The 13,283-nt window shown below is 33.8% G+C and overlaps 4 protein-coding genes and 1 long non-coding RNA gene across 5 annotated transcripts; 2 read left to right on the plus strand and 3 right to left on the minus strand.

The window, feature by feature from the left end:
* Window positions 1-22: 22 nt before the first annotated feature.
* LOC112419903 (protein FAR1-RELATED SEQUENCE 5-like) lies at window positions 23-5,071 on the minus strand. Its single transcript, XM_024778050.2, has 3 exons — window positions 4,792-5,071; window positions 3,389-4,653; window positions 23-891 (listed from the first exon to the last, which is right to left on the minus strand). Exons 2-3 carry the CDS (start codon window positions 3,966-3,968, stop codon window positions 878-880), a joined length of 594 nt encoding a protein of 197 aa, XP_024633818.1. The 5' UTR covers window positions 3,969-4,653; window positions 4,792-5,071; the 3' UTR covers window positions 23-877.
* LOC11432466 (uncharacterized) lies at window positions 1,666-3,167 on the plus strand. The gene is made up of 2 exons (XR_003009994.2): window positions 1,666-2,259; window positions 2,387-3,167. It is a non-coding gene; the product is annotated as an uncharacterized lncRNA (long non-coding RNA).
* Window positions 4,343-4,858, minus strand: LOC112420283 (protein FAR1-RELATED SEQUENCE 7-like). Its single transcript, XM_024779066.1, has 2 exons — window positions 4,792-4,858; window positions 4,343-4,653 (listed from the first exon to the last, which is right to left on the minus strand). The coding sequence occupies exons 1-2, from the start codon at window positions 4,856-4,858 to the stop codon at window positions 4,343-4,345; spliced, it is 378 nt and encodes a 125-aa protein (XP_024634834.1).
* A 697-nt stretch (window positions 5,072-5,768) lies between the features above and the next one.
* LOC11423352 (probable sugar phosphate/phosphate translocator At5g25400) lies at window positions 5,769-7,319 on the plus strand. The gene has a single exon (XM_003603367.4). It carries the CDS (start codon window positions 5,852-5,854, stop codon window positions 6,899-6,901), a length of 1,050 nt encoding a protein of 349 aa, XP_003603415.1. The 5' UTR covers window positions 5,769-5,851; the 3' UTR covers window positions 6,902-7,319.
* A 4,977-nt stretch (window positions 7,320-12,296) lies between these two features.
* Window positions 12,297-13,191, minus strand: LOC11436058 (EG45-like domain containing protein). Its single transcript, XM_003603369.4, has 3 exons — window positions 13,033-13,191; window positions 12,640-12,928; window positions 12,297-12,545 (listed from the first exon to the last, which is right to left on the minus strand). The coding sequence occupies exons 1-3, from the start codon at window positions 13,136-13,138 to the stop codon at window positions 12,539-12,541; spliced, it is 402 nt and encodes a 133-aa protein (XP_003603417.2). The 5' UTR covers window positions 13,139-13,191; the 3' UTR covers window positions 12,297-12,538.
* Window positions 13,192-13,283: the final 92 nt, after the last annotated feature.

A 13,283-nucleotide genomic window follows, 5' to 3' on the forward strand; every position in this document is an offset into this window, starting at 1 on the left:
ATCATAAAAATTGTCACAAAATGCTTATACAAATATTATTCCTCTAATTTTTATCTCCCCTTGCAGTCATTCGTTTTCTTTCACATACATTTCTTTACTTCATCTCCTATTCTTTCTTCTTTCTCTTTTTTCATTTTTTGCTGAGACAAATGATATTTCATGAAATTATTTATATTCGATTAAGTATCTATAATTTTTGACCAAAATATAGTTCGAAAATGTTGTCCTTGAAATGAAGTAGAAAAGAGGAAGCTTATAAAATTTGAAATACCAGTGTTTATAACCTACAAAAATTGTCCTTTATCAAAAAATTGTCACTCTAAAATATAATGAGAGTATAAAGCTTACAACAATCTTATCTTTCATACTTCCATTGTATCTTTACTCCCTCTCTCTCTCTCTATCTCTCTCTCATTATCGTTTTTATTCCAAAAAAAAAGAGAGAAGAAACCGGTTGTCTCAAAAGTTTTTTTTTTGAAATATGGTTGTATCAAAAATTGTTACCAAATAGTTATATAAATAACATTAATCATTCTTCCTTAAAAAGAAAACATTAATTATTCTCTAACCCTAAATATCTCACGCCCATCGATCACGAATTTACTTGATTGTTAGAATATTTGTATCTACATCACCCCTTCTAAAGAGTTGACGTCATCCTCCGTCGTCCTTATAAGAAAAATAAAATCAATTAAAATAAAAAATAGAAGATTCAATGTTACCTTGAATGAAGGGCACAAATATGCTGCTGCATTTGGGCAAGTTAGGACTTAGGAGTGAACCAAAGAATCTGTATTCTATGGTACGGTGTCAACATCAAAGACGAGTATATAGTCTATGGCCTTTTATGCAACACAAACCCCACACAGAGAATAGGTCATTCATCCTCACCTAACACACACGGAACAGAAAAGTAAACAATGTTATCGGCGGAAGAAAATGGAATAAGTGGTGTTGGAAATTATTAGTGTTGTCAATACAAACAATAGTAGCTTGGAGGTACTCTTGGAGTTCAAATATTATACAATGATGTTTTGTTTAATTATTTTGTCTTAATCATCATTATTATTTCTAAGAAAATGGACACCGATAATGAAAATTATATCAATTAGTAAATAAAGTATGTTCAAATATTGTTTTAGTTCAAATTCGAATTTGATTCTCTTAAATGAATGATTTCGTAGCTCATTTACCACTTGAATTTAATCACCCAATTATTTTATTGGTTGAAATTGAGAGGTTAATGTGGCCCAATTTGGTTGATCCCAACATTTGCGCCAATAACTCGAAGTGGCAAGCACATTTCAAGTTATTACCATCTCTGTTTTGTAGCATTTAAATGAAGAGAAAAATTAGCAGTCAAACTTACGACATGTCTAAGCACCGATTGAGTTAATTTCTTTGTGCGCATTTGTCAGTTGTCACCCTCCTTGGCTCCATGCCTGGTTAAGTCGTATGAATGAATGGTTTACTTGTTGAAGTGTAACCAACACATTTTTCAATTGCATTATACTTTTTTTTTTGTGGTGGCCGGATTTTGAACTTCAAACCTTATATATATTATGCATTGTTTCTTTCTGCTAATTGAGTTAAGCTTACGAAGATTGATTGCATTATACTGACCCAATATCTAAAGTTAGGTGCCAGTCAAAAAATGTATAAGAAGTTTGGTGAACTACTGAACTATCAAATTTAACATCAACAAAATGGAGACAAAATCACACATAAAGAGGGAACAAGTCATGGTCTTCCTATTAATATTACAATTTTACTCCTCAATTTACAAAATCGGTTTTTTAGTCTTTTTTTTTATTTTTTTTTATAATCACTGGAATGTTTCATCCCCTCAATTTTTTTGGCGACCACGGTGGTAGCTCTGAAGTTTACTATGGGTGCAAATCCTCTCCATTTCCTAAGAAATTGAGATCTTCAAGTTGGTTGAGTATGAGTTTGACACATGGTACATTAAAACTCCAATGACTGAGATTTACTGAAGGAAAAAAATCAGAAAACATGGATGGGAATAGTGAATACGAAGAGAGAGAATACACTTTCTCCATCTCTCACAATTGTCTCTCCGATTAACGACCTCCGTCACTTACGTCGTCACCGCATCTCAAAGTAAAGCCCTCCGCCACTGCCGCCGTCGTGCCTCTTCGCAAACCTACCCTTTCTAGAAGCCAACACCATATGTTACTGCGACAACCCAAATCTGCCCTTTCTCGTTCATGTTTTCTAGAAGACAACAAAGACATGAAGGTTTTCCCTTGGCATTCTAATTCTTCAATTTTGACAGATACCTTTGCATACATACATGTTCAATTGTTCATATCAATTTAGAGGAACTCACTTTGTATTTTATTTTACTGGCTTATTCTTTTTGCAGATTTTGCTAGTGATGATATTCATAATTTGAGCAAGACTTTGGTTGCTGTTACATGTAATGCTGCTACATATATGATAATATATCATAGTGGGGAGGGTTAGTGAGCCAAGTCCATAAGCAATGATGAAGCTCAAGGGTTAAAATGTTGTTTATTTTTCTGTATTGCGGACTGTTTTTATGTCCTGCTGTTGTATTGTTGTCCTAAAGGAATAATCCTTAGAGGAGCCCAACATTGTATTGAATTGTATTGTCATCTGTGTTTTAGATTTTGGGGCTTCTGGTTTTGTACTCATTGCAAGTGCTGCGGTTTTGGTTGGTGTCTGCCATCAGTAGGGGGCGGTTGGTGCTATTTGCTCCTGCTGTCAGTTGGTGTTAGCAGCTGCCAGCAGCTATCTGTGGCGCGGTTCTGCGCGGTTTGTTGTGCAAGGGGGCTGGTTTTGATGCAGCTGTATGCGTAGGGGGCCATTTCTCTTGTTCGGATGTTCATTTTTCGGCTGTTTTGGTTCAGTGAATACCTTTGCATCATTCTCTAGTGTTAGGCGGCAGGGTTTTATTTTGGTAGTTGCTTTAGGGAGTGTTGTTTCAGGGGTTTGTGTCGGGTGTTCCACCTATATACGGCACCCTTGTTTGTATTGGTTTGTTTCTTTTCGCTTGCGCGGTTGGTTTTTGTGCGGCTTGCACCCATCCGTCGTCAATAAAATTAGCATATCAAATGTAATGTTTGGATTTTCGTGTAATGAATTGGCTTTGTACTGTTATCAAATATACCATATTCATATTATTTTTTTCAAGTGTAACTATAGCAGAACCTTTTCTATTTCACATTATAGCAAAATGGTACATATAGTTGGAAATGAAAAGTAGCCAAAATAAGAGTTGTCATCAAATTATAAGATAAAAGTAGCCAAAATAAACTAGTAAAGCCTCCCATCCACTCAAAACAAACAACACTGTTTTTTAAATCAACATTAAAACTCTCACTTAATTGAGTAGATCTCATACCTGCAATGAAAGTCTTTTGCACATAAGCCCATGTCCATTTTTCCTTGAATCGAAAAATAGTATGGAGCCATGAGTCTTTAGAAACATTATGCTCAACTAGTAAAGTCTCCCATCCACTCAAAAATTCTTCTTCCTTTTCGTGTAGATCAATGCACGCTTTAAAATCTGAGCAGAATTGTGAGCTTCGTTGATATAGATGATTCACATGCCTTAGGGCATTTTCCCTTATATGCCAAGTGCACAATCCATGAAATGTTTCTGGCATGACTAAAGAAAGAGCCTTAGCCATTGCTGCATCTTGATCTGTTAGAATGGTTTTAGGCTTTTTCCCACCCATTGCTTTGAGAAAGGTTTCAAATAACCATTGAAAAGAAGGGATTGTTTCATCAAATAACAATGATGCCCCATAAACAATTGTTTGTCTGTGGCTATTAAGGCCAACAAATACTCCCAACGGACGATAATTCTTATTTGTCTTGAATGTGGTGTCAAAAGTGACAGCATCACCAAAGTACCCATAATCATTTATCATTTGTGCATCCGCCCAAAATATGTTTGTTATTTGCTCTTCAACATCCATCTGAAACTCATAAAAGAATGAAGGATTTTCACTTTGCTTTTTGAAATGTATTAGTAACGCACCTACTTCACCATACCTTAGCGAGTTGTTCCTTTTAGTGCGAAGCAAATTTTTATGGTCTTGTCTTGTATAACCAACAATGTTTATTCCACCAGCTTGTTTTGACACAAATTCATGAAAATCTTTTGGTTTCAATCCAGATTCATCGGCCAATACAATTTGGGATATGCTTGTGACTCAGATATGTGTCAATGAGAGCGAATCATATAAACATACTCAGCTGGCAGAAGAAGGTGATTATGTCCCGCTACAAAGTCAATAACCTTGTATTTTCCAATCTTCCGATCAAGTGAAATAACCATACGTGCTAAACATCATGTTCTAGTTTCTGCTCGAGCATCTTTTGTCAAGTAATCACGTTTGTCAGCACCGCGTCTACCCTCTTTGGAGCACACAAATTTTCTTGAAGTAAGAACTCCATCTTTTTTGCTTTTATTTGCATATTCTCGACGGATACCAAAACCACATTTCTTACTATACTCATTATAAAATTCATATGTGAAGGCCTCAGACTCAAACTCCATTTCCAAGTGTGGTACATTACTAACATTATTCTCTTGCACAATATCATTCACCAATTTTTCTACACCTTCAACCATTGGATTGGATGTAATATTCACATTCTCTAGAAAATGGAAAAAATAATATAAAGTCGACATGTTAATATTCATAGACATTTTATATTAATTTTATATTGTCCAAATACTTTCAAAATATTCATGTTCTACGTGTGTGTATTCATCGACAAAGAACAAAGTCTTACCGGTGCCCAGAGGTGGTGATGAATGGTGAAGATTTGCATCATGTTCTACGTGTGTCGTTTCTACCATTGGAGTAAGCTTCAGGTCTGCAACACAGTGGAACAAGGACGACGGAAATTCAGAATCGACGTAGCACGTCGGAGGCGAGATGAGTGAAGCAGCGTCACAAAAGTGAAACCAAACGATGATGGTAAGTCACAGTAATGAGGAGAAGGAGGTTGAGAACACCATAGTATTGGTTCAAACCATAGAGAGGTGAAGGAAGTGAAACGACGAAGGAAGTGAAACCGTTTTCTTCGTATTCTCTTCTAATTTTCTGATTTTTTTTTTTAATTTTACTATATTTTTTAATTGTTTGGGTGACTATGGCCACCTTCTCTTCTAGAGAATCTCAGCCTATAATTTGAACTATTTTATTTTTACAACAGTAATTTGCACCATTATTCGCCACAATGGTAATGACTTTTGGATATAATCGATTTTGCAGAATTAATTTACTAAAAATCAATTTTTGTACAAAAGAAACAAAAAAAAAAAAACACTTAAAAATCAACGATATAAGAGTCGTATGAATGATTTGATCGTTTGCGTGAAATAAAAAAGTTGAAAGTCATAAAAAAGACATTAGAAAAAAACAATTATTTATAAAAATAACATTTTTCTTTAAGAAAACATTACTCAATTAAGCAACTATAGAAAAAAAATGTTAATTATTTATAATAATACTATATAATAAACAATAATTTTTTGACCGGATATAATACACAATAATTGATAAAGATAACATACTTTTAAATTACATTGACCAATAAATAAATAATGTGAAATAAAGCCAAATGTGTCCCTTAAGGGATGACTGTACTAGTTTGAATGAATAGTATTTAATTTTTGTCAAAAAAATTAAAATATAATTTAATTTATAGAGTTGTTTTGCTTCTCAATTCGCAAAAATATTTAATCAGTTATATATATAACTCTCTCTCTCTCTCTCTAATCTGAGACTCTTTCTTTTTCTTCTTCTTCTTCTTCTTCTTCCTCTTCTGAGTTTAACAAACAACAACAATGGGGAAAGGTGGATCTGTAAGCGATGGAGTAATGAAGAAGATCTTATTATCCTACACATACGTAGCGATATGGATCTTCTTATCATTCACTGTTATCGTTTACAACAAATACATCTTAGACAAAAAGATGTACAATTGGCCATTCCCAATTTCCCTAACAATGATCCACATGTCTTTCTGTGCAACCCTAGCTATTCTTCTCGTTCGTGTCTTCAAATTCGTTGAACCCGTTTCAATGTCTCGCGAAGTTTATTTCTCTTCCGTTGTTCCAATCGGAGCACTCTATTCTCTTTCTCTCTGGTTATCAAATTCCGCTTACATTTATCTCTCTGTTTCTTTTATTCAAATGCTTAAAGCTCTTATGCCTGTCGCTGTTTATTCCATCGGCGTTGGTCTCAGAAAAGAATCTTATAAAAATGATACCATGTTTAACATGCTTTCCATTTCAATGGGTGTTGCTGTTGCTGCTTATGGTGAAGCTAGATTTGATACATGGGGGGTTATTTTACAGCTTGGTGCTGTTGCTTTCGAAGCTACCAGATTGGTTATGATTCAAATCTTGCTTACATCCAAAGGGATTTCATTGAATCCAATTACGTCCTTGTATTATGTTGCACCTTGTTGTTTGGTTTTCTTGTCTGTTCCTTGGATCCTTGTGGAATATCCAATTTTGAAAGAGAATTCAAGTTTTCATTTTGATTTTGTCATTTTTGGGACTAATTCTTTGTGTGCATTTGCTTTGAATCTTGCTGTTTTTCTTCTTGTTGGGAAAACATCTGCTTTGACAATGAATGTTGCTGGTGTTGTTAAAGATTGGCTTTTGATTGCTTTTTCATGGAGTGTGATTAAGGATACTGTTACACCCATTAATTTGTTTGGGTATGGTCTTGCTTTCTTGGGTGTGGCTTATTATAATCATTCAAAGTTGCAGGCACTTAAGGCTAAAGAAGCACAGAAGAAGGTTACACAAGCTGATGAAGAAACTGGAAGGTTGCTTGAGGATAGAGAAGGTGATGGATCAGGGAAGAGAAATGATCAGCAGAATTGATTTTCATTCAATTGCATTTACCTTTTAATTCAAGAATCTCAAAAAGAAAAGACAAAAAAGATTATGCAACAAAAGAATAAGTTATTATAAGGAAGAGGATCAATTGGTGTTTAGATCTGAAGGTAGTAACAACAAGGAACTTGAATCCTCTGAGAAAATAGCCAAGATTTGGTATTTTTTTTTTGTTTTTTCCTATAGTATTATTAGGGTTTGAGATTTGCATTTTGATGCTGGTAGAGCCAATAATATGTTATTACTAGAGTGAAGTGTCTCAAATCCTTTATTTATGATTAATTTTTTTTTTTTAAATTTCCTTTTCCAGTGCTTAGTTTTATGTTATGTTGTTGGTAGGGACTATCAGTATTTTGAGTTTAAATGCTTATTTATTCATAGTACTAGTACATGTCTATTATATGTCTGTCTATACTTGCATATTCTGGTCTGTTATATGATGTTGAAAAGCGATTAAAAAGATTTAGTGAGGAATAATATAGTAATTGGATGCTATGGTTTAACTCTGATGAGTTTATATTGAATACATGGTTTCTTAGCCAAGATGTTGCGGAATTACTCTGCTTCTGTTCTGTGTTCATTGTCTGCTTATGTTCTCGAGTGCATATTTGAATCAACGGTAAATTTTGATAAAAACTACATTTTAGAGATTCAACAAAACCATAATGGCATTGTGATTTCGCCAAACGTTACACCAACTCAAACATGTAGCATTATGTTCTATGGTTCCATACATAGTTCTAGACCCTTAATGATGTATATTTCTTTTACCTGCATCCAAAGCCGGTGACTAGTGCAGAAGTCTCTTGGCTCAAACATAGCCATATAAAATTATTTCATTGTTCTCATTTGGCTATTATCAAGAAATATGATTAATATGTTTTTGAACTTTTTACCATACTTCAAGAAGCTGACATTGATATCAGACCATTTTGGTTTTATGACTATTATGAAGTTGCACCTAATTTGTTCTGCATTTGTCTAATATGTACACTTTACTCTTATCACTATTCTATTTCCTCATATTATGAAACAATTGCCGCATCATAAGATAGAATTGATGAGGACATGACACGTCCACTAACATTTCCTTCTCAAAGAACATCTGTTCCCTTTCTAGCTGCAAATCTACTCAATAGATTGTCCGACAAAGCTGAGAAAGAGAGTGAAGACTACTTACTTTCTGTGCTAAATGGTGATTGAACTCAGAACTATCACATACTATCATGCTGTGTGATCTAGAAAAGTTTGTTCTGTCTTATTGCTCATAAAACTTATCATCTATTTGGAAATTAAACCATAGCATAGCAGTATAATTTAAAATCACACTTGTACTTTTTGTCCTTCCTGTGTATGTGAATCAGCAGCAACCGGCAATTTTAAAATAGAGTGGTACCACTTGTTTTAACCAACTGATCAACACGTGTAATTGAAAGTATTCATATTTTTTGTCTGTATTAATTTGAGTTGCAGCTGGTAGCAGGCATAGTTTTGTTTGTATCGACATGTAAGATGAGGGGATATACTATTCTAAGGTCTTCCTCTCTTCACTATTTTAGAGAAATGATATTTGTACAATGACAATCTTTTGACAACTTTTTCTCATACTCTTATTATCATTTTATTCTTTCTTTTTATTTTTATCTATTGTTTTTTACCAATAAAAAAAAAAGTTGTCATAGAAGTTGTTACAAATAGATGTATAAATATCACTACTCCTCTTTTATTATATAAGAAAAGAAAAAATGTGTTCCTGTGAACTTAACTTAGATGGTAGGGACATTGCATAATTTATGCAGCGGTCGGGGTTTAAACCCCAGACACCCCACTTCTCCATATTTAATTGTGTGAGCTCTAGCGCCTTTAGCTACTAGGCTACTAGACAAAAAAAATGCTAACTCATGTCCAAAACATTTAGTGTGAATATGTCTATCGGTCTATGAAGGGTAAGACCCATCAATAAATTCATTTCAGCCGTACCCATATATGATTGCACCTGTTCTTCTAGCATGTTATGCAGTACACTCTATTTGTAGTATGGTGTTGATTTTTTTAGTGTGAGTAATAAACCATGACCATAAGTATCAGGTGGTAGCTCTATTATTAGGTACTAAAAGTTATTAGTTCATGAACTACCTTATCATGTAATTTTCTTTTTACAAAAACTCATGATGATGTTTTTTGTTAGTCTATTTCTTTTAAATAATTTTGGTTACTCAGCAAATCATAGAATCCTATTTAGTTCAACAAATTAATAACACCAGTGTCATATCTTTCCAAAACAAAAAATAAAATAAAATACTAGTGGTCATATTTTAACTTGATTATTTGCATTTAGAAGGGTTATGGACACTCTATTTTTCATATTTTTTCTAACACATACTCTCTTACTAAAAAGAGTGTTAAAAAGAGATTTTTCCTCACATTTCTCATTTACATTTCCTGCATCTTGTTGGGTAGCAACTAACAACCATTCACTTGGCTTATTTATTTTTTTGTGATGCTTTTTGAAAGCCTAAGCTTGCGCCGCGGGCTTTGACTTTTCTCGTAATGCTCAATAGATTTACCTTAGCATATAGATCTACAGTGAGAGTTTTCAAATGACTTTTGCTACCAAAAATAACTTCATTCATTTGAAAATTACAAACCTAATTTATCTTGCCCATCACTCTATTTATGACTTTTTACGGAAAAAGTTAAAGTAAGTAGGGATATTTTGGTTAAAAAGTGTATAATTAAATTTGACGAAGACGAATAAAAATGTACAAAAAAAGTGCTAAGCAAATCCTATATTTAGAAACGAGTGTAATATTATTATTCCATCCATCTCACAATAATCGACTTTGAAACATGTGTGGTACAAAAGTCTATCAAACACGATGCTCAAGGTGTGTTTCCACCAAGACTTAATGCAACCAACATCACACTCATTTCAACAAGAGTCTATGCGAAATTGGTGTCCTATTGCACCGTGCAATGTACTGTACAAAGTGGTGGCCAAAGTTATCACAAACTGGTTAAAACTCGTTCTTGACAAATGTATGTTAGATAACCAGTCAACGTTTGTTTCCGAAAGATCTATTCTTGATAATGTTATGACAACCATCGAAATTGTCCACTATATGAAGACCAAGACGAAAGGGAAAAATTATGTCTCACTCTCAAGTTATATATTAGCAAAGCATATGATCACATTGATTGAGATTAACTTAGAGATATCATGATCAAGATGGGCTTTTTGGAGCAATGAGTTAAATGGATCGTACTATGTGTGGAAACCGTTGATTAGTCATTATTTGTCAACGGTGGTGCAGCATGACATGTTGTCCTAGGCAGTTGTCTTCGTAAAGGTGAACCACTCTCACCATACTTGTTTATTTCATGTGTGGAAGGATTGCCAACTCTGATCAAGAAAGCAGAGAGACAAGGAGATTTACACAGTGTTAGAATTTCTACAAATGAGCTGATTGACAACTCTAATATTTTTTATTTTTTTGATAATTTAAAATAAAAATAAAAATTACACATGTGGCTGAATTGTATTTTATTTTGTTAGGGGACTAAAATCGCAACTTTCTGATACTTAAGGGGTCAAAACTGCTATTAAGCATAAAATAAAACACTATAAAGTTCTTAAAATATGAGTTGAAAGACCATTTACAATATAGTCCTCTATTAGGTGCTTAATTGAGTCATATACTAAATAAGTCATGAGTCATATTAATAATTTTAAACATCATCTCAGCAAAGTTAAAAATTATTAAATGAATCCTATTAATAACTCAATGTTATTGTATGTCAATAAAGTTTATTAATTTTTTATACAATTTAATAAACTTGTCTCGTACAAATTGAAGAGAGAGTGCTTTCGTAACCACCTCTCTCTCCACCGTTGTGGATGCTCTAAGGTATACTAGCATCTCTTGCCCATTTGAAGAGATAAATTCTGAATTTTTATATCGTATGAGGTCAATTAATTAAATTCTTGCATGACTTAATAACTATCAACACGTGCCTCTAACTACATAATATAACTATATGTTTTAAATATAAGCAGTATGGCAGCTAGGCATGGCAATGGGGCGGAGTGGGGACGGGTTTTACCTTCCCCGTCCCCATACCTGATTCTCATGTACTTACCCGTTACCCTACTCATATCTAACGGGGATGAGAAATTGAATTTCATCCCCGTCCCCGAAGGGTTCGGGTATCCACGCCCCATCCCCGTCCCCGCATTAAATAATTTTTTTAATAAAAAATAGAAGTGTTTTTGCATCCCTTAGAGCAACGTTGTAATACATTATCCAACAATAAGCTCACTTTCACATTTGTTAGACAAAATGATTTAGTTGATCCTTTAAATATCAATGGTAGTTTTTATTAACATGACAATCATCAAACAAAATAACATAACATATCAATATAAAGTAATTTTTTACATTTGGGACGGGTTTGAGTATGGGTTCGAGGTGGGTACCTATATACTCGTTACCCGTCCCATACCCGTGTTTTGAGATCGGGGAAAACCCATACCCATACCCAAACCCAGTCAAAACGGGGAAAACCCGTCAAATTGGATTTGGTTCGGGCGGATAACCACGGGTATGGGTTTTGTTGTCATGCCTAATGGCAGCCCTTCTAAGTTGATGAGTTCTCCAACCACTTTCTCCTCGTGTGCTAATTGGCGTTCTTAATATATAAATATTCTCAATTTATTATGCCTGCTAGATGATCAAATTAGTGGTGGATGTATGATGTGATATGTATCCATACACCATATTATTGCATATTGAACTGAAGTTTACATTTAAGTAATTAATATCCACTCGGCACTCCTCATAGTGAATATATAATAATTGGTCAAAACCTTTTTAAAAATGGGGTTGATTGAGTGGAGAGGTTTAAGCCTTATCGTGTGTGACCACTCATAGATTAATTCATGGTCAAAATTCATTATCTTGAGTAATATTTCTGTTTTCCTCGTAAAGCTTTAATGAATCAAATCCGGCAACTGGCAAGTGATCTATGATTGTGTGCAAAAGCTATTAAACCCTGGTTTGACTTGATCGTGAGGGCTTGAGAACTAAGAATGTGCTTCTTTTTAGATCTTAGGTTTAAACTCTGCAGGTGTCAACAATTTTTATGTTGGGTCAGTCCATATAGAGCTCAGCATTCAATTGGGTCCTCGCTAGTGGATATGACTTAGGAGATTGATTTTCAAATTAGTCGGTTTTTGAGCTGAATACAGAGTTTTTTATTTGAAAAAAAAAAGAACATTATACGCAATTTGATGTTAATCAATTCAATATATTCATCAAAACGTACACTTAATTGGTTCACCAGTTTTAGATTCTTGTTGCTTATGTTCAATTCCATTTTCAAATATTGTAACAACTGTTGTTAATTATTGCTAATTTGCCATAGGCAATGCATGGATGTTTTACATAAAGCTTCTACTAGGAGAAGCAAAATCTTTCTCACTATTAAACAACAACAATGTATATACTACAAGCTCTATATTTATATATCGTGTATTAATTCAATCATTTCCATATATTTGTGTTACACATTAATGACCTTTGCAGTAATTTCTACAAAATTCAGCAATGACCACTCGATGGAATATCATATCCTGTATGAACAAGATTAGGTTAATTAGACCATAAGGTTGAATAATCGTAAAAAAAGAAGAATTAATAGTTATTAATATATATGTATAAACTTACTGAATGTATTCAACATTGATATTTGCATTAGGGAAACGTGAGATAGCTGCAAATGCTTCAGTTGACATGTGGAAAGTGTGGGGGCATGAGGATTTTGTACAAGTAATAGAATCAACAACTTTAACATCAATACTGCTACCACCTTTGCATGGCTTGTTGATTCCACTCACACACCTTACTCTGTATCTCCTTCCACATGCTGCCCCGTTATCCCACAACCCTTCATTCACTGCCACAAATATATTTCCTGGTGGAAACTGCTGTCTCCTATTCCCATCACAAGCTGTAGCTGCACAATCAAACATTGTTCTATAATATGATATATCATATATATATATATATATATATATACTTAGGAGTAAGAAATATTGAATGAATAAATGGTCTACTCACGTATATATGGAGGACCATAAGAAGAAGCAGTACCAACATCTGCAAGAATAATGCTCATTTGTTTGAACAATAGGCTTGAAATTATTACAAGCATAAATGACCTCATTATTTGTTTTTGAGCTATGATACGCAAACTATGATTTTTTGCTTGATGGTACATCCAATGCTGCGCGCACACTCTCAATTTATATCTCTTACTGTATTAATTTTCATGTTTATCACGACAATGTATATGTTTTTTTAAGATTTAA

This window comes from Medicago truncatula, chromosome 3, assembly GCF_003473485.1.
Source record: "Medicago truncatula cultivar Jemalong A17 chromosome 3, MtrunA17r5.0-ANR, whole genome shotgun sequence".
In the NCBI taxonomy this organism is placed as follows: Eukaryota; Viridiplantae; Streptophyta; class Magnoliopsida; order Fabales; family Fabaceae; genus Medicago; species Medicago truncatula.

Bases quoted from the DNA above. Each gene is read 5' to 3' on its own strand.
- LOC112420283 (XM_024779066.1), bottom strand. From the start codon at position 4,858: ATGGTAGAAACGACACACGTAGAACATGATGCAAATCTTCACCATTCA. The intron at 4,654-4,791 runs GTAAGACTTTGT...TCCATTTTCTAG, and splicing joins ATCACCACCTCTGGGCACCG to AGAATGTGAATATTACATCC.
- LOC11436058 (XM_003603369.4), bottom strand. From the start codon at position 13,138: ATGAGGTCATTTATGCTTGTAATAATTTCAAGCCTATTGTTCAAACAA. The intron at 12,929-13,032 runs GTGAGTAGACCA...TTGATTGTGCAG, and splicing joins TTATGGTCCTCCATATATAC to CTACAGCTTGTGATGGGAAT.
- LOC112419903 (XM_024778050.2), bottom strand. From the start codon at position 3,968: ATGGATGTTGAAGAGCAAATAACAAACATATTTTGGGCGGATGCACAA.
- LOC11423352 (XM_003603367.4), top strand. From the start codon at position 5,852: ATGGGGAAAGGTGGATCTGTAAGCGATGGAGTAATGAAGAAGATCTTA.